The following is a 19,584-nucleotide window of genomic DNA, read 5'->3' as shown; positions in this document are numbered from 1 at the left end:
AGGGAAATAGAGGATGGGATAATGCCAGTCTTCAGTTTGGTGGCATGTGTAATAAGTAGTAATACGTTTGTTCATTAATTAAATCAATAGCTAAATAACTATACAATTAAAAACAATAGTTAAATAGCTAAGAAAACTTCTTGTGCAGATACATATGGTTGCTGGTTTACTATAGGGCCTTGGGAATTCCATTGTAAAGGTATGCCCTGTGAAAGGAAAGTAATGAGAAGCAGCTGTAACAACAATCCTTAAACTCGCTAGAATTGCTTAGCTTGCAGAAAGTGTATAGTACTAGTAAGAATTGCTTAGCTTGCAGAAAAGTGTATAGTGTTCTGTATAGATATGCCTTATAAGGCATAAGTTCACTCAGTGTTCACAAAGAGGAAGACTAAGGGGGACTAAGCCTTCATCCCACGACCACCAGAAGGCAGAAAAAGACCCCATAGCAACTGAATGAGCAAGCGCAGAAGACAGATCACGTCATCCCTAAACCCGGAGAAGAAGGCAATAAAAGGTGGACTCAGGGGATAGGAATTTTGTGAGCCAAAGTGGAGCAGAGACTCCGGGCCACCCAGCGCTGTCCTTGCTTATTCTTGTTTGCAAAAATAATAAAGATAATTATTTGATCCTTAAATTCAGTGGACTTGTTTATCACACTGCCCAGACCCTAAACTGCCCCAAATGTGCCCCAGAAATGTCTCCAGGGACCCCAAAGTGGGCCCTTTTACCCTGTGCATGAAAATAATAAAAAAATATGTCAAAAGATCTAAAAATAGCACTAATTAGCATTAAGAAGGAGAAATAAATGGCCAGTAGTGGTCAATGATTTAATGAAAGGAATTGTTTTATTTAAAGCCAATGGCAAATAATTTTTTGATTGCTAAAAATGTATTCAATTTTTCACATAAATATCAAAGGTAATAGAAATAAACAGTAATACTAATATAAATTAAAAAATATAATTATAATTTTATAAATTAATCAATTTTATTTATTTTAAAAATGCATACTTTTTTATGTTTTGGGATGTCAGTCCCAGGTGGGCCATGTCAGACATGGTGAGGCGGGGGGTGAGGAGCAGGTTGTCCAAAATGGGTCAGCCTGCAAGGGGCTTGTTCCTCTCCATGCCCAGATCTCCTAGGGAGACATTCAGCATCAAGATCACCTGGGGAATCGTTCTTTCACCTCTTTTCTGAACTGAAAAATAAAAACCCACACACGTTATTAAAACCAAACATCATGCTGTTGGTGCACTTTGAAATCCCCCTCCTTAACAGAACTCCAGACTGACTCCAAGCAGCTTCACAAGCCCTGGAGACTTGGAGGAAAATTGAAGGAAGAGAAAGAGCTCCCCAGGGCTTTGGCCGAGTTGAGGATGCAGATTTGGTGAGTACCAAATCAGGAACTGATTCTTTTAAGGGAAACAGCCCTTAAAACACAGGGTTCCAGGAAGGATGTACACACTTCAGCAAAGAAACCTTGATGGAGCAAGAGTAGGCTGTTCCTTTGTGCAGAAAGATGACCCAGAGGAAGAAATGATTTCCGGGCTGGGCATGGAGCTTTTGCAGGAATTTAGGGGTTAAAAGGGGATGCATCACCTTGGACACAGGGGCAGGTAAATCAAGAAATGTTTAAGGATGTTGTTAGGTTCTGCAGAAAGAAAATTAGAGAGGTGAAAGCCCAGTTAGGACTTAACTTGGATACTTCTGTGAAGGATAATAAAAATGTTTTTATAAGTACATTAATAGTAAAAAGAGGGCTAAGGACAACCTGCATTTCTTATTGTGGGGGATATGGGTACAAAAGATGAGGAAAAGGCTGAGGTACTTCACCCCTTCTTTGCCTCAGTTTTCAACAATAAGACAGGCCATCCTCAGGACAAGTGCTCTCCTGAGCTGGTAGATGGGCACAGGCAGCATAACAGCCCCTGGAATCCAGGAGGAAGCAGCTGGAGACCTGCTGAACCACTCAGGTGCTCACAGGTGTCTCTGGGAGCAGATGGGATCCATCCTAGAGGGATGATGGAGCTGGTGGATGAGCTCCCCAGGCTGCTCTCCATCATTTACCATCAGTCCTGGATCAGCAGGGAGGTCCCAGAGGAGTGGAGGTGCCAATGTGAGCCCATCCCCAAGAAGGGCTGGAAGGAGGATCTGGGGAACTCCAGGCCTGTCAGCCTGATTTGGGTGCCTGGCAAGGTTATGGAACAGATCACCTTGAGTGCCATCACAGGGCACCCACAGGATGGCTGAGGGATCAGAGCCAGCCAGCGTGGATTTCAGTATCTGCACTGATGATCTGCATGAGGGGATTGAGTCCAGCATCAGCAAATTTGCAGATGACACCAAGCTGGGTGTGAGTGTGGATCTGCTGGAGGACAGGAGGGCTCTGCACAGGGCCCTGGGCAGACTGGATCCAGGACCCAAATCCAACAAGGTGAGGTTGAACAAGTCCCAGTGCCGGGTCCTGCACTTTGGCCACAACAACCCCTGCAGCACTCCAGGCTGGGGACAGAGTGGCTGGAGAGCAGCCAGGCAGAAAAGGACCTGAGGGATCAGCTCCTGCCCTGCTGCTCCTTCCCGTCTCCCCCAGGGCCCTTGCAGAGCCCCAGCCATGCTGTTTGCCCCCAGCCTGCCCACGGCCAGCCTGGGGCTGCTCACCCTGGGGCTTTTCTGTGCTGAGCATTGGCCTGGCCATGTTCTTGAGAGAGCCTGGGCAAGGAGCCTAGAGCCCCCAGGGCCTGGCCTGAGGCGTCAGCGTTGCTCCAGCAGTGCCCATGGCCTGTCCCTGCTGCAGCCCCGGCACTGCCACCCCCAGGACTGTGCCTGGCCCCGAGAGCACTCAGGCCCTGCAGCAACACCAGGGCCACCAGGGCAGCGGGGCAGGGCCACGGCAGCAGCACTGCCAACACCAAGTGCTGCTGCTGCTGCTGGGCACAGCTGCTGTGCCAGCACTGATCTGCCCCCAGCTCTGCACACAGACATTGCTGCTGCCGCTCCAGAGATTGCAAGAATAGAGGAATCTCTGGAGAAAACTCTGCTGGGAGATCCTTTAGTTCTTCTAAAGTCACTGAGAGCACTGCTCCTCATTGTCACAGTCTGTGGCCACAGGGAAGGTGGAGAGAAACAAAGTCAGAAATGGCAGAAACAATCATCTAGCTTGAGGAAGAATATCAAATAATCAAAACTACAGGGAAATCAAAGAACCAAAGCAAGAGAGCTATAAAAGATAATTTTATTACAAGTGATTTGCAGAAATTGGCAATCTGTTTAATGCTTCCTAAGATGTCCAGTCATCAGTCTCCACACTGCAGCCCTGAGCTCCTGGTTCCTCAGGCTGTAGATGAGGGGATTCAGGGCTGGAAGCACCACCGAATACAGAACTGACACCAACAGATCCAGGCATGGGGAGGAAATAGAGGAGGGTTTCAGGCAGGCAAATACTGCAGTGCTGAGAAATGCATTTCTCCTGCATTTTTCCTTTTCACATTCTTTCAGTCATCTCCTGAGAGGTACAGTTTGTTTTGGTGCTTTTCATGAATTGATTGTACTCTTCATTTAGATGGAGATTTTAGAATTGATTTCAGATGTAGAAGAATCTGAAGTGAGCACAGAAACAAACTCCCTCTGTCAGCCCATTTTCATCTTCTAGATCACTTTCAAGATGTCCTTGGGGGTGTTGGAATGATGATCACACAGCTCTCCACTTCTGGCTGCAGGCTCTGGAGATTCTTTCTCTGCATTCAGTCAGGCTTGCATTCCCCAGGAGTTCTTGGTAGCCTGTCATGTTTTCTTAGGGTAGAACAGTAACAATGAAAACCTTACCAATGGCACAACTGCCCAGCCCACAAGGAAAAGAAAAGAACAAGCTGTCAAGTTCTTCAAATATTTGTCCTGCTTTGCTGCAAGTGTGCTGCACACACAGTGTGGAAAGCTGCAGTTGGTGACACACCTTGTGACAGAAGCTGCACCTCGTTCTCCGGGAAAGGTTCTTGGAAAAAGCAAACAGGACTGAGGAGAAGATTCTGGAAAAACTGAAAGAGCTTTTAAGAAATTAAATGAAAATTGAAACAATTCAAGACATTTTTCTCGATTTATTTTTATGCTCCCCTTTTCTATCTTGCACTAGTTGTCCATCCCATTAATTCCAAACAGATCTCACCTCTAAGATCCATGAGTTGGCAAGTTTTAGACATTTTAAGATACCATGACCTGCACACAGTTTGGCTTCCCCTGTTTTTCTTGGAAAGCAATGTTGGAGAGGTAAGTGCAGTGTTTGTGTCAGGTACAAATTCTGCATTCAGGGAATGCGCTCTGAGAGTGTTCGACCCTCAGCAGGGACAATGCACAGCAGGGACCGAGGGGATTCCTGAGCCACTGGGCAGGTGTCCAGACTCTGGCTCTTGGCTGAACTCGGCAAAGTTCCCGTGTTTGCAGAGGCTCAGGGGCTGCCCTCGGGGAAGGTGGGGCTCGGGGCGGGGGCGAGCGGGCAACGGACAAACGGACACGGGGACAAACGGCCCCGGAGCTTCAGTTGCAGCAGCGGCAGCGGCAGCAGCGGCAGCAGCAGCAGCGGCAGCGGCAGCGGCAGCGGCAGCGGCAGACAAAACTTTAGATTCTCTTCTCCTCTCCCTCTCCCGCTGTCCCGCACCTCTCCCGCTCTCCCTTTCCCGGTCTCCCCTCCTCTCCCCGCCTCCCTCTCCCCGTGCCGGGCCGGGCCATGCCCCCGGCCCGCCCCCGGCCCCGGGCGGGGCTGCCCCGTGCCCGCCCCCGGCCGTCCCACCGAGGTCTGGTCCCAGCCCGGCTCTGGCCGTGCTGGCGGTGGCGCTGCTGGGCGGGGATCAGTGCCTGGGGCTGGGGCGGCATCGCCGGCTTTTGGCTCCGCCTGGCCCGACCCCGGCCCCGGCCCCGGCCCCGGCCCCGGCCCCGACGCAGGGTCCAGTCCCGGCCCCGGCCCCGACTCCGACCCCGACCCCGAGCCCGGCCCCGACCCCGACCCCGGCCCCGGCCCCGGCTCCTCCCGGGGCCCGCGGAGGACACACGCGGCGCAGCCAATCCCGCCGCCTCCGCTGCGGCTTGCCCGGCCCCTGCTCCACCGCTCGGCAGCGCGGCCCCCGGCCCCGCGGCTCCCGGGTCGCGTTCCAAAGAGCGAACGCCGGGGGATGGCCGGGCCGGGGCGGGTGAGGGGCGCTCGGGGGCCGTTGCTGGCCCCGGGCCGAGCGCTGACAGCCGCGTCCCGCCCGCAGGGAAGGCGCAGGAGGCCCTGCAGGAGCGGTACCGGCTGGGGTCGCTGCTGGGGCGTGGAGGATTCGGCAGCGTCTGGTCGGGGACGCGGATCTCGGACGGCGCCCCGGTGAGCGGCGGGGCCGGCGGCGGGCGGAGGAGGAGGGGGCGCAGGAGGAGGAGGATGGGGCTGGGCAGGGCCGGCGTTGAGCTCAGCCCGCTGCTCCCCTTGTCTTGCAGGTCGCCATCAAAAAGGTGCCACGGAACCGCATCTGGCACTGGAGTGAGCTGGTGAGTGAGCCGGGACAGCGGGAGAAGCCGGGCCGTGCCGGGTGGGGATGATCCAAGCCCCGGCAGGGTGGAAGCCACCAGGACGTCTCGAGGGGGAGTGGGCGTGGGGCCATCGCAGGGCGCAGAGCATCCCGGGCTGGCTGAGGGGTTGCCCAGCCCTGGCACGGCATTGGCCCCACTGACGGCATCGTGCTCCTCCCGCAGCCCGACGGCACCAGCGCTCCCCTGGAGATTGTGCTGCAGGACAAAGTGTCCACTGGCTTCCCCGGTGTCATCCAGCTGCTGGAGTGGCTTGAGCTCCCCAGCGACATTGTGATGGTGCTGGAGCGGCCAGAGCAGTCTCAGGACCTCCTGCATTTCATTCGGGCACGGGGGTTCCTGCGCGAGGAGGTGGCGCGGCAGCTGTTCCGCCAGGTGCTGGAGGCCGTGCGGCACTGCACCAGCTGCGGGGTCCTGCACCGCGATATAAAACCAGAGAACATCCTGGTTGACCTGGCCACCGGGCAGGCCAAATTGATTGACTTTGGCTGTGGCACCTACCTGCAAGAGACAGCCTACACTCACTTTGCAGGTGAGCCTACACAGGGCTGTGCTCCCGCTCCTGGCATCTCACGGCCCAAGATCTCACAGCCCAAGCTGGGTGTGGCAGCGGGGATTCTCCCTTTTGCTGCCACTCAGGGGACTGAATCTGCAGCTAAGTTGCTTTAGAGCAAGGCTGGGTGGGGAGCCATCTTCCAGCCCTGCTGGCAGCCTTTGCCCACCACTGTGCCCAGGACTGGGGCTGGGCTGGGGCAGCCAGCCTGACAAAAACAGCCGTGGGTGAGGGTAGCAGAGAGGGAGGTTGGAACCTGTGTCCCAGCCGGTTTGTGTGCAGGCAAGAGGAAGGGCTTGGACTGCTCCACCTGCCCTGTTTGTCTTGCCTTTATAATATGTTTGGGGCAATGCAGACAGGGAGAATGAGGGCATGGTTTTTCCCCAGCACGCAGTGGGTATTTCCTTTGCGTGTCATGGTCAGGCCTAGCCAGAGCTTCCACTGTCCCCTTCCCACACCAGTGGCTTCTTTTGCAATCCCAAGTTTGTACACCAGTCCCAGATGCTGGTGAGAGGACAGTGGTCACCCTGTGTGCCACTGATGCAGCCCCCGCCTGCCCAGGGATGCTGGGGCCAGGCTCTGGGAGCAGCAGCATCCCCCTGATGAACTCCATCTGTATTCCACAGGAACACCATCCTACAGCCCCCCGGAATGGACCCGCTTTGGCTGGTACCATGGTGAGCCAGCTACCATCTGGTCCCTGGGCATCCTGCTGCACGAGATGGTCTGTGGGAAGATGCCTTTCAGGAGGGGCTGGAACTTCAGCTGGGGCCTGCTCTCACTGCCACAACGGCTCTCTCCAGGTGAATCCTCCTCTCTGGGCACGGGGGGAATACCAGTGCTGGGAGACAGCAGCGGGCTCGGGAGCATCCCGCTCTGGCAGCTGCTGAGGAGGTGGCACATGTCCTGCTCTCCCCCAAAACCAAGAATTGATGGGAAAGTTCAGGCCCAGCTCTGAGCGCATCCAGCATGGCCTGGGCATGGGAATAGTGGGGCAAAGCAGACAGGAGCCTTCTCCAGCTGACAGGCAGTTTCTGGTTTCTCTCCCCAGAGTGCCAAAATCTGATTGGGTGGTGTTTATCCATGCACCCCTTGGCCAGACCCTCATTAGAAGAGGTGTTCTGTCATCCTTGGATGCAGGATATTGATCTGCCCTAGAAGAAGGGAGAGAGCCACAGGCACACTGTGCTGCAGAGCCCTGGTAAGTTACAGCTGCACACATGCCTTGGCAATGAGAAGCAAAGAAAGCCAGCCCGTGTCACTGCACCAGGGTCATGGGATGGGAACGTGCAGCCCTTGTGCTGGAGCTGAGCTGCTCTGCCCAGCCCTGGTGGCTGCCATCCAAGAAGGTTTTGCTTGTCCTGGTTCCCTGACAGCTGGGGCCCTGAGCAGAGCCCTGACAGCCTGGTCTCACCCCAGGGAAGGAGAAGGAGCGCCCAGAGAAGCTGTACCGGGTGGGGCTGCTGCTGCAGAAGACAGCGAGGATGACATCAAGGATGACATGAAGGATGACAACCTCTTCCTCAACCTGGCCACCAGCAGTTGAAGGTGATGCACTTTGATTGTGGCACCTTCTTCAAAGCCAAACTCCACAGGGTATTTGCAGATGAGTCCACACGTGGGGAAATGCTCCCAGATTTGGGCATTGCCCAGCCTGGCTGGGAAGCAAAGGTTCCCCCCTTTGCGGGGGCAGATGCAGCTGATCCTTCAGTTGGCTGCCCAGCTGCTTTTGGCAGGGCTGGGGGCATGGGCTGGGGTGTGTACGAAATGGGAGTGGGCTCCTGGCCCTGCCAACAGCCCCCAGCACCCACCGTGCCCCAGGCTGGGGCTGGGGCTGGGGCAGCCAGCCCGACACAAACAAACCCTTGTGGTGGGAGCAGAGGTGGGACTCCCAAATCTGTGCACAGGTGCTTTGCTGTGCAGGCAAGAAAGGGCTTGGGCAGCTCCACTGCCCTTGTTTGCTTTGGGATCATGGATATTGTGGGGGACAGTGCAGGGGGAAGGGAGAAAGCCTGGGCTTTGCTCACACATGGCTGGGTTTTTCCCTGGCATGCCGGGCTTGGGCCTTCCTCAATCCCCTCACAGAGATATGATTTTTACCTTTGTTCTTTTTTTCCCTTTTTGTCTGTAATCTATTTTCAACAATTTGTTGTTTGTTTTTCTAGAGGAAGCATTCTGGTTGGTCCAGTCTGGATCGGGAAGTTCTTGGGAGCAGCTGCGGCGTGGATGGGCCGTGCCCTTGGAGCAGGCTGAGGACATCATTTGGGACCAGCTTTTCTTCCAGCCATGGATGGCATGAGGTGGGTCCCCGTCTGCTTGGCAGGGTGGGCTCAGAGCTTTTGGGAGATGGCAGCGAGCACAGGAGCATCCTGCTCTGGGCAGCTGCTGAGCAGGTGGATGTGCCATGGCTGGCTGCAGGCTGGGCACATGTCCTGCCCTCCTGCCCTGCTCCCAAAGGCAGCACTGATGGGCAGCTCTGGGCACAGCTCTGGGCACGGCCAGCATGGCCTGGGCACCACGGGCAGCTGGGACAAGGGGACAGGAGCCTTCAGCTGACGGGCAGTTTCTGCTTTCTCTCCTTGCAGCCAGGCTCTGTGGATGCTGAGGCTGCTCTGGGCTCTGGCAGGGCTCTGCTGGAGCTCAGCACGGGGCCGGAATCAGCCAAAGAAGAAATGGTGTCACCTGCAGCACAGACTTGCTTGAGCATTTTGGCAACACAGCTCAAGTTTGCAGAGTGACACCTCCCAAAAATTAAACTTGTTCAATACCTTCTGAAATGAAATCAATCTGGGATGACTCCAAATGACATTTTTCAGCTTGCTCAAGTGTAGCTCAGCCCTTCTCTGAACCGTTCTCTCCCCCACCTGCCTTTTACTTCTCAACTGCTCCCATTTTTCACCCAGTGAATTCCCAGCCCATCGCAGTCTCCTTTACTTGCTGGCCTTCCGTGTTGCCCCTGACCACAAGAAAGGCCAAGGTTTAGGGACTCATGCTGTCACTGGCTGAGGAGCAGCAATGTTTCAGAGGTCCAGTGGCATTTTAGTGTCATTCAGAGCCACTCTCCAGCCCTCAGCTCTCCTCACTGCTGAGTTCCCACTCCCTTTTCTTCATCCTTGCAGCAGATGAGCTCTGTGAATCCCCTTGAGGCTCCCCACACTTCCCAACTCGTGCACCCACCTCAGTGAGGCTGAAGCTGAAGCTTCTCTGTCTCCTCTGCCACTCCAGTCCAGTCCCCTGTGTGGGGAGCCCCAGCCCCAGAGCACAGCACACAGCAGTGCAGTCCGTGCTGGAGCAGCTGCCCTGCAGCCCTGGCTTGGCTGTTTGTGGCAGCTGAATGCTCCCTGTTTCCAGCTGTCCCTGCAGGATGACCCCAGGGCAGAGCCCAGCCGGGCTCCCACTGCAGCCCCTGGAGCTTGGGGCAGACAGTGCTCCCAGAGCTGAGGTTCATGGGGAGCACCCGGAGCTGTGCCTCACACTCAGTGCTGGCAAGTGTTGTGTTCTCATCTCCTGCAGCCTGAGGGGAAAACAACCTGTGCTGCCAGGCCAGCACTGCCCCTCTGGGAAGAGACAAGGCTGAAAGGCTGTCCCATTCCAGAGGATCCTGCACTGAGCCTTGGCAGGGCCTGGCAGGGCTGGAGCCGGGTCTGTCCTGCTGTCCGGGACTCGCTGCCCACCAACCGCCCCCACACACAGCGCTCCGTCCTCTAGAGACAGAAGGGTCTGTGTGTGCCAGGGGCTCTTGGATGTCTCTGTATCCATGGACAGAAGGGTCTGTGTGTGCCAGGGGCTCTTGGATGTCTCTGTACACAGGGACAGAAGGGTCTCTGTGTGCCAGGGTTTCCATAATGTCTCTGTACCCATGGGTATGGGATGAACACGGACAGTGAAAGTGTCAATCACGTTGCTTGCACACTCCTTCCTTTGTGTACAAGACACATCCATGCACACCCCCACATATTGGTATATTAATAGGATAGGGATGGATAGAGACTTCACACAGAGCTCTAACTTTGGCATAACTCACCCTTTAGCCAGAGACCAGGGGATTTTTTCCCCAGCTCTGTGTGAGAAGGTGTCCCAGAGCTGAAGGAGCAGCATTCAGAAGCAGTTTCAGGATTTCTAGGCAGGAAGTGGAGCTCACAACCATCCATATAACTCACCATATTCATCGGGATGGGCTGCTGCTTCTCTAGGAATATGGCCCATTGCAGACATGAGACTTGGAAAAATCCCAGCTCTCTCTTGGTTTGTGCAAAAGGGGGAGCAGCACAAACACTTTGTGCCTGCCTGGGGAACACAAGGTCCAAGGAGCTTTGGTGGCAGGTGAAGTTCCATTCTATGACATTCTCAGAGTGGCACAGGACAAAGATCCAAGTACCCCCAACCCCACTCATGAAGTCCTTGGAGTGCTGCACATCCTCTAGGAAAAGCTGCTGTCAGACAATCTATTGGGATTTATAACTTTCATTTGCAACACTTTAAATCCAAATTTCAAACTGCAATATTTTTACACTCAAGACACAGTAATGCATAAATTCATGGTAGATCTCTCAATTTCCTATTGATTCAATCACAATTTAAAATAACATAATATTGCAAACAAAACCCTGAATGTTTTAAAAAAGGGATGCTGAGGTCAGTAAGATGAATCCATGCCATCAGAACATTTACAGAGTAACTGATTTCTCTTCTTGAAAAGATTAGTTGCCTCTTAATCCAAAGTTACTGAAGATTTTCACTACACATTTGTTTTTTTGGTTTTATCTTTCATATTTTTTTCTTTTCTTTTTTGTCCAGTGTTTTTAACAGAGAACTCGTCCTACAAAAGGAATGTACACCAAAAAGAGAAATATTTCTGATAAACAATGAAAATGTAGGCTCCTCCTCTGTTTCCTTTTCTCTGGATACCCTGAAGAAAAAAATCTAGCAGATATGAGCAGAGGTGTGACGTGTTTCATTTGGACTGTGCTGGAGTTCAGCACTGCTGACATCCTGATCCAGTCAAGAGCTGCAGAATTCTTTTGCAGATCTCGAACCCTGTGTTTGCAGGCACAGCACCTGCAGTGCTGACGCACCAATGCACATGAATAACTCTGTTATTCCCTCTCAGAATTCGGGCTCTGCCCCAGCACGAGGTGCTGCAGCCCTTTGCTCCTGGTTCCCATGTGGAGCAGCTCCCTTCCTGCTGGCTGAGCTGCTCAGGCAGAGCCCGGCAGCTCCTGGCCCTTGCAGGGCTGAGGCTTTTCCCCATTGCTGGGCACAGACTGATGGAGCAGCACTGCTGAACACGGGGGCACACAGAGGGACCAGGAGCAGCTGCCTTTGGCCACCTGAGGCTCCAAGGCCCAAACTCTGAGCAGCCAGGGCTGGAAGAGACTCGCAGGCTCCCTTGTGGCTGTGCTGCCCCACTTGTGCCCGGCCCAGCTTTGCTTGGGGCAGAGGGAGAACAAGGGGCAGCTCCCTCCCAGCCCAGCCCAAGGACCCCTCCAGCCCCGGGGCTTGGGGCACTGTCAGCACCTGCTGCTCCAGCCACCGCTCCTGCTGGCCCTGACAGCAACACCCAAACTGGGGCTGATCCCGAGGGAGCAGCAGCAGGGCCTGGATGTGATCCCTGACTCTGGGGCAGGGCTGGACAAATGACCCCACAGCAGCAGCAGCAGCAGCAGCAGCAGCAGCAGCAGCAGCACATGGAACTGACTTTCAGCAGAGTCCCTGCCACTCTTCCCTCCTGTGTGCAGCGGTGTCACAGCAGCCTGAGGCACCTGGGAGCCCCCAGGGCCAGCAAGGACTTGAGATGGCAGCTCTGGGCTTCTGGAGGTTGTGCAAGGAACGGAGCTGGGGACTCCCTGTCCATGGGGAGCTTCCAAGGCCCAGGCAGCTCAGGCAGCTCCAAGGCCACAGCAAGGAGGGTCTCGACCACTGGATCTGAGCCAGTCCCACAGTCCTTCGGCAGCAGCCACCGAGCCCTGGGGTAGCAGAGGGCACAGCATGAGGGACAAAACCAGGCAAGGTCAGAGACTGAAGAGAGCCAGACCTGGGAGCAGGAGCAGCTGCTCCATTGCACTCTTGGAAAAAGCTCTTGGCTGGTTCAAAGCACTGAAATGCATGAAGGGCAGAGAGAAGGCCACAACAAACAATGCTCCTGTTTCCACACCCTCCCCTCCCAGTGTCCCAGATGGAATTGGATGGACTTTGTTCTCTTTGAGTCGTCTCGTTCAGCATGAGCAGCTTAGCACCAGGAGCTGAAGGAGCTGAAGCCTCAGGCCACAAGAGCTGAGCAAGCGGAGACTTTCTGAGCAAATGAGTGCTACTAACATGGACCTAGCTGAATTCAGCAGATAGAATCACGGAATCACAGAATCCTTTCTATTGGAAAAGACCTCTGAGCTCATCCAGTTCAGCTGTTCACCCAGAAGTGCCAAGCCCAGCACTAAACCACGTCCCTGAAGTGCCAAGGCCTGGACAACAGCCCTGAGTGAGGCCTGAACAGCAGGCCCTGAGCCAAAGGTGGCCTCTGGATGAACCTTCCAACCAAAGGTTATCTTTGTATCTGTTCACTGATGAAATATGCATGGTCATTAGCACTGTGATAGATGTAGCCACTCATTAGTGAAATTTGTATTGACCTTTTTGTATTTAGAAACTGGACAAGGCCATGAAATCTGACATCTGGCCTTGTTTGGGGCTGAAGGATCAAAGTCACCTCCCTTGGTTCCTCCTTGAGCCCTGGCCAGGCTTTGGGAGGAACCCAAGAGGATGATGAAACCAGATGTTCCTGCACTAGAAGTGCTGTCAGTTTGTTCATTCAGCACTGTCAGAGCTGGGCCCTCTCACAGCGAGGCTGGAGCCTCACCTGTGGCTGGAGGCACCTGCAGGAATTCCCAGTGTCCAGGAGTGGCTCTGCAGCCCTTGGCTGGGACAGCTTCCCCAGCTTCTGTGTGGATCTGGAGGATGGTGAAGTCTGAGGGTAAATGATGCTGGATCTTTCTTAATTACTGCTGCAATCTTTGGTGGTGATGGTTGGGTGCATTGCTGAGCTGCTCCTTTTGTGATTCTTTGCTGCTTTGAGCTGCAGTAAATGACACTGATTCCTTCAGTTGGTGCCTGTGTCTTTGGTGCTGACCCTGCCCACTGGTAAAACAAAACTGGCACAGTCGGGCCAGATGACAAGAAAATGTTATTTTTAAATGTAAATGTGAGGAATCAGTGCCATCAGAAATTCCCAGATGGGAAGCCCTTCCCTGGAGTTGGCTGGCTCTGGAATGGGCTGAGGTCAGAGCAGATGTGAGCAGTGGGGCAGTCAGTTAAAAGAAGCTGAACCCCTGGATGTCTTAAAATGCATCCAAAAATTACATATGGAATAAGGAAAAAAACTTGTGTTTTTGGAAGACAAGGGTGAATTTTGTTAATGACACATTGGAAACAGCACCAACTGAAGGAAAAACTGTTGTTGGAACACTGCCACATGGAGTGACAGAAGAAGGTTTCAATCTTGAGCTCAGGTTTTTTTGTGCAAGTGATATAATAATAATAATGATATATAACACAATTATCTATATTTATATCTGTATTATTAAAAATTGATAATGTGAAATAAGGCTGACAATAATTTGTCAGCTTTGGCTGCTCACTGTAAACACTAAATACCCTGGAGAAAAGGACTGGTCAAACCCAAATGTCAGTGGTAAACTTTGTGAATTGTGCGTAATGAATAAAGGAGGAAGGGATGAAATTGGCATTTTTTTAATAGGATTTGTTTATACTGTGATGCGGAATGCTTTGTCTGTTATTGTGAAAAATACAGTGATTAAGACTGCTGGGTTTTTCATATTCCAGACAATCCACAAGGTGCAGCATTGGTTAAATGGGTGAAGGGGTTGTTAAAAGAGCAGTTGACAAAATGAGGAGATGGGAACCTGTCCCCATGGAGACCCCATCTCCCAGATGTTCTCCATGCCCTTAACAGTGGCCCACTGGGGAAATGGAAACCCCTGGCTGTGCATGGCTGCACCCAAATTACATTAACAAACTAAGTTGATTATTAGAAGTAGTAAAAAATGATGCTGTGAAAATATCCAATAGTACATCCTGTGAGCTCCAAAAAACACAAATGGGGTTCTGCAGAACCACATGGCCTTGGATTATCTGCTTGCTGGCCAGGGAGGAACCTGGGCTATTCTAGGACAGGAATGTTGCAGGGATGTCTGTCAGGGCTGGGTTTGATATCCAACCATCAGGAATCTCCTTGATAGCAAGATCAGGAGAAGAGTGGCAGAAAGAAGAAAATTCTTCCTGGTGGGATTGGCTCCCAAATTGGAAGCTGCTGTGAAATGCATTTGTGGCAGTCACTGTGATCATTGCAGTGTGAGCACTTGGTGTGTTATGAATCCATGTTAGAGTAGTTGTGACACCTTGTGCTGGAAATGGAGTACTGAGATTTGTCTAAAAACAGACATCGTCTCAAGAAAAAGTGGGCTGTAACAAAGAACATAGAGAATAACAACTAATTAGGGCTGTTTTAGTCAGACCCTGCCTAACTGAAGCCTCAACAACAGGCCCTGAGCCAAAGCTGACCTTTAGATAAACCTTCCAACCAAATGTTATATTTGTATCTGCTCATTAATGAATCATTATTAGCAATATGATTTCTGTATGTGTTCATTGGTGAAACACGGATTTACCTTTCTGTGTTTGGAAACTGGACCAGGCCCCATCTGGCCTTGTTTGGGGCTGTGGGATCAAAGTCACCTCCCTTGGTTCCTCCTTGAGCCCTGGCCAGGCTTTGGAAGAAGCCAAACAGGACAATTAAACCAGTTATTCCCACACTAGCACTAATGTCAGCTTCTTTGTTTAACAGTGTAAAAACTGGGCCCTCTCACAGCGAGGTTGGAGCCTCACTGGCTGCAAAGGTGGAGGCACCTGCAGGAATTCCCAGTGTCCAGGAGTGGCTCTCCAGTCCGTGGCTGTGAAAGGGTTAAAAGCACTGTGCCTAGGCATACTTGGGCAAGAATAAGAGACATTGCACCCAACAAGGAAGCTTGCAAAAATTCAGCCACAATCTAAAGACACAGGATGAAACTTGGCAAGAAATAGGGAACAAAGCTGGCAGAAAAGAAGAGCAGAGCTTGATAAAACCAGTGAGGAAATTGCTGAAACAGCCAACAAGAGACTGCTCATGCCTAGAGGAGAAAGGTGAAAAGGGCACAGTGATGAAGACGTCCAGCCTTCATCAGGAGACCCCCGAGGAAGTCGCGGAGCCTTCCTCAGTGCCACCACCAGTGTGCACTGCACCTGTGCCTCGTGTATGCTAATGATTGTAATGAGTACTGAGAAATCGTTTGCATAACCACACCTTTTCTGAGGAGAAACATGAATATGCATAGAGTATAACTGTATATTGTAATCTGCTGTGTGCCTGTGTGCGCTGTCAGGAGGAGATATCCCTGCACACCTGGTGTGCTGAATAAAGTAAATCCCCTTCCTTGGACTTTGTCTGGGAAGTGTCTCTTGGCCTGGTTTGGGGCCATTCACATCCATGGGGTTCTGTCAAGTCACAGTGGAACCTTGGTGCCCTGTTGTTGCACAGCCTCACAATGCTCTCCTGCTGCCATGAGGTCCCTCCCTCGGTGACACACTGCAGCCCTGGTTCCATGAGGGGCTCTTGGGTTCCATGGTGCACGCCTTTTTCACATCTGAGCCTTGCTTCCATGGGTTCCATGGACTGACAGCGGCCCTCTGCATTCCATGGGGCCCAGCTAGATCACAGCAGAGCCTGGCTTTCATCAGGTTCTGATACCTGTTCTGCCAGCTGAGTGGGGTGATTTAAAGAACACAGAAACCAATGGGAAGAATGGTCTTATTTTACTGTGAGTGTTAAGGCAATGCAAAGTTAAATTATGCATTCAATAAAACTACCTGCTTGGCTTTATCAACAAGCAAAAAGAAGCAAGGTAATGCACCTAATCATTATTACTGGAGACAAAGTGTAATAAATAGGTGTGATTCATGTTGATACAATTGAAACAGTAATCAATATTGATACACTAATTAATATTTGGAAATAATAAAACAGTTAAAGGCATAATGCCAAGAAAGAAGGGGAGAGGAGGGGTTCCCCCCAGCCTATCTCCTGCAGATGTTCAGAACAGGAAGAAGCAAGAGATAAGTATTACTAAATTTAGTTGGAAGATAGGAAAATTTGGTGGGACATCATGAAAATGCTAATTATATGAGATTTATTGCTTTGATGCTGGAACATAATATTGGCTTATATTATATTAGTTTTGGCTTACATTATACTATCTTCCTGCACATGTGTATTCCAAAAGGGGAATCAAAATACATCGAGGAAGAGGAGAGGCCTTCATCAGGGATGACCTCTAATGAGTGGTGCGACCACCTAAAAAATGGTGGAGCATGCGTGGTAAAGGTGATGATGGGGGTGGAGATACAAGTGTGACAAACCGAAAATGGGAGGAGATGGTAATGACATACAATATAAAAGAGGGAATTTTGGCTTGGCAAGCTTGTATGAGAGGTGACGGGGGTCAAGCCCTGAACTCCGTACCCCGCGCTATCTCGCACGGTTATTTTTGCTTATGCGTTATTATTAAAACCAAACTGTCCCTTATTTTAACCAAATTACATTGTCAATATTTCAAGTGTATTCAAATTTATATATTTTAAGCTATTTAATTAAAATTGCCCTTACATATAATTTTGCTTTGTTTTTTTGATGGGATAATTGGGCAAATATAACAATGTGAAGATCCATTCAGAGATCACGGGTTCAGCTGGCCTTTGGCTTTGTCTGCCTCATTTCACATGTCCAGTTTCAAGGGCCACTACAAGAGGCACATGTTTGCCTTGCTACCCAGAAGTGCTCTAGTTATTCCCAGGAAAACAAACCAAAAATTGGCTGTCCTGTGCTGTGGTAGAAATCCCACCACAATTGTGACTCTGTGAGCAAAGACAACCGGTGCTTTTTGGGGCTGTAACAACGGAGAGTGTGGCAGAGCAGGTTTGATATTATTTTAGAGTTCTGAAATCATTGTTCCCAAAACAGTCTTTCTCTCCTATCTTCTGTCATCAACTGTGGAACAGAGAAAATGGAAAGGGGCAGGGGTTTGTTTAAATTGGTGCTTTCTTTTTAAGTCTTCAAATAGTGTCAGCTCGATGCATGATACTTTAGAAATTGGATTAGTAGCACCTATTTCATGCCACCAGAGAGGTGGGATTGAAGACTTCCAACAACAGAAACACTGGATGTGCAAGAGCTCAGTTTTCCACCCCTCACACAAGTAACTTGCTATACTATTTTCAGCAGCCTCAGCCAGATCGATTAAAATACTGCTCCAAACAACAACAGAATGAAAATGTTCCACCAAATGGGGAAAAAGAAGACAAGTGGCCAGCAGCCCTTTCTGAAGAGCTTGTGTTGATTTTGCAAAGTCAGATGCAAACAAGGTTTGCCATATTTCTTTCCTAGAAAAATGCAGCTATTGAATAGAAATCTATCTCTGAGGCTGCTAAGTTGGGTATGATTTTAGACCTGGGAGGAGCAAAACAGGTTCCAGAGAAGCTGTGGTTGTGTCACCCTTGGAAGTGTTCAAGGCCACGTTGGATGGGGCTTGGAGCAACCTGATCTAGTGGAAGGTGTCCTGAGTCTGGTGAGTCCCTGAAAAGAAACTTTTGGTTTTCCTGACATGCTGCCTTTGCAAGGGGAGGTCACAACTACCCCACATAGTTTGAAATGCCCTTAGCAGAATCCAGCTGTGCTTTCTCACAGGTGGGGAGGGATTTTCACTTGTATTTTATGGGGGATTTTGACAGGGCAGAGCAAGAGCAGCTGAATGTGTTTGACAGGCAAAGAGGGCCAGTGTGGCAGCAGCTGAATTCAATGGAGCTTTTCCTTCTGTGATCCTGTACAACCTGAGGCACTCTGGGGCTCTTGAACCTGGCAGCTGGGCAAGTTAATAATTGGAACAATTGATAAATTAACCTGCTCCACTCTCTTGAGCATGGGTGTGATGAGCCTTAAGTAAACCCAGGAGCACTTGCCAGGATGGGAGCTTGTTCTTTGCCAGGGTGGAGGGAGAAAATCTTGCTTGGAATAAATAAAGCAACTCTGCTTCCCCAGGAAGATGAAAATAAGCAATTAAACATGTGAATGCTGCATGGAATAATTTGCACAAGGCTATATCTCGGCTGCTATGCAGGAATGTTCCAAATCAACCATGATTCTCCCGACCTTTATTTTTCTGGGTTTCCACCACATGATACAAGAGACACTCACTTGAAAAAACCAAAACACCTTGTGGGGAGGCATTATTTCCTTTCTTCAGGCTGCCTCTTTCTTTTGTTCCCTCCAGAGCTCTCACTTCATTTCTGCTGTGGTTTGGAGCACGTGCTTCCCTCTTTCCTGATGCCCTGCTCTTCTTTTGGCTCTGGGTGTCACGGACACTATTAATGGTGGGTTTTTTCCCCTCCATCTTCTTCTGTTTCTTCATGTGGTTTACCTTCATTTACCTGTTGGAGTGATGGATTTTTCTCACCTTTTATTACTCAGTGCTTTTTCTTCATTCTCTAATACCAACTTCTCACTTGCCCTGTGGCTGTTAGGTGCCAGTTATGGGAGCATGAATTCTTTCTCTAGTGCTTGTCTGAGCTTTCACAGGCAGCTGAGAGCTCTTTGGGGTTCACCTTGACTCACTTCAGCGCCTTCCTTGGTGCTGCCTGTGTACTTGAACACTTGAAGGGAATAAAGTCTCAGTGTGGAGATGACAGTTGTGAAACGATGGCCCTTTTGGAGAAGACAAGAATGCTATTGTCAATCTTTTCAAGGATAAATGGAGAACCTGGTTTTGGGAGAAACCGGCTCAGCTCAGCGCAGAGGTGGCTGCTGCAGGTGCCCAGGTTTGGAGGGAAGGCTGCAGCTCCTGGGGGTGTGTTGGTGTGGGGCTATAAGGTTTGTGCTGGGTCCCTGGAGCAGTGGGAACACCCCACAGGGAGATGCACATCAGGAAATGGGTGCATAAAAGGCCTGAAGTGTGACCAGCTTTGGTGAAGGGTTCCATAGGAAATAATATTTTTACTGAGATTTTGGACAATTTGAGGCTCCTTCTCGTGTCCTTTGCCCGATGAACATGCCCCTTTGCAAGAGCCTGGGGAATGCAGAGCTCACACAATGAAAATCCCTGATCATTATATCTCTTTTCTGTTCTTTGATGTTGTCATCCCAGCAGGAGTCAGAGGAAGAGAATATGTGTGACCTGCCTGGCTTTAACGTTGTGCCAGGAACAATGCCATGGGGAAGCTGGTCAGAGGAGCATCTGAGAAGTGTGTGGTACATCAGGGATGTCCTACTACTGATCTTTGCACAGAGATGAAAAAGTATCAGTTTGCATGGCCTGAATGTCTGGCTCTGGACATTCTGCATTGCACGAGATGTGCAGAGTTCATCTGGCTCTGAAATATCATCTC

At 51.0% G+C, this 19,584-nt stretch overlaps 2 protein-coding genes and 2 long non-coding RNA genes across 5 annotated transcripts in view; 3 read left to right on the top strand and 1 right to left on the bottom strand.

Moving 5' to 3' along the window:
• Positions 1 to 2,335: 2,335 nt before the first annotated feature.
• LOC135305572 (serine/threonine-protein kinase pim-1-like) lies at positions 2,336 to 7,869 on the top strand. Its single transcript, XM_064429307.1, has 7 exons — positions 2,336 to 2,352; positions 5,103 to 5,349; positions 5,460 to 5,510; positions 5,715 to 6,081; positions 6,729 to 6,905; positions 7,154 to 7,303; positions 7,522 to 7,869. Exons 1-6 carry the CDS (start codon positions 2,336 to 2,338, stop codon positions 7,258 to 7,260), a joined length of 966 nt encoding a protein of 321 aa, XP_064285377.1. The 3' UTR covers positions 7,261 to 7,303; positions 7,522 to 7,869.
• A 129-nt stretch (positions 7,870 to 7,998) lies between these two features.
• Positions 7,999 to 8,888, top strand: LOC135305790 (uncharacterized). Its single transcript, XR_010366774.1, has 2 exons — positions 7,999 to 8,402; positions 8,688 to 8,888. It is a non-coding gene; the product is annotated as an uncharacterized LOC135305790 (long non-coding RNA).
• Positions 8,889 to 12,646: 3,758 nt separating this feature from the next.
• LOC135305704 (uncharacterized) lies at positions 12,647 to 19,294 on the top strand. Of its 2 annotated transcripts, none has more exons than XR_010366685.1 (3): positions 12,647 to 16,052; positions 17,426 to 17,771; positions 18,474 to 19,294. It is a non-coding gene; the product is annotated as an uncharacterized LOC135305704 (long non-coding RNA). The 2 variants fall into 2 exon arrangements; XR_010366684.1 differs by having other exon boundaries at positions 12,647 to 17,568; positions 17,652 to 17,771.
• The window catches only part of LOC135305654 (glutamic acid-rich protein-like), a 217,310-nt gene continuing 212,968 nt past the window's right edge, over positions 15,243 to 19,584 (bottom strand). Inside the window, exon 2 of the transcript XR_010366671.1 lies at positions 15,243 to 15,910. The gene's annotated coding sequence lies outside the window, so the exon portion shown is untranslated. The remainder of the gene's footprint in view (positions 15,911 to 19,584) is intronic.

The sequence above is a fragment of the Passer domesticus genome, chromosome 8, assembly GCF_036417665.1.
Source record: "Passer domesticus isolate bPasDom1 chromosome 8, bPasDom1.hap1, whole genome shotgun sequence".
NCBI lineage: Eukaryota > Metazoa > Chordata > Aves > Passeriformes > Passeridae > Passer > Passer domesticus.
The sequence above is the reverse complement of the archived record's forward strand: the minus strand, read 5'-3'. Positions and strand labels throughout refer to the sequence as shown.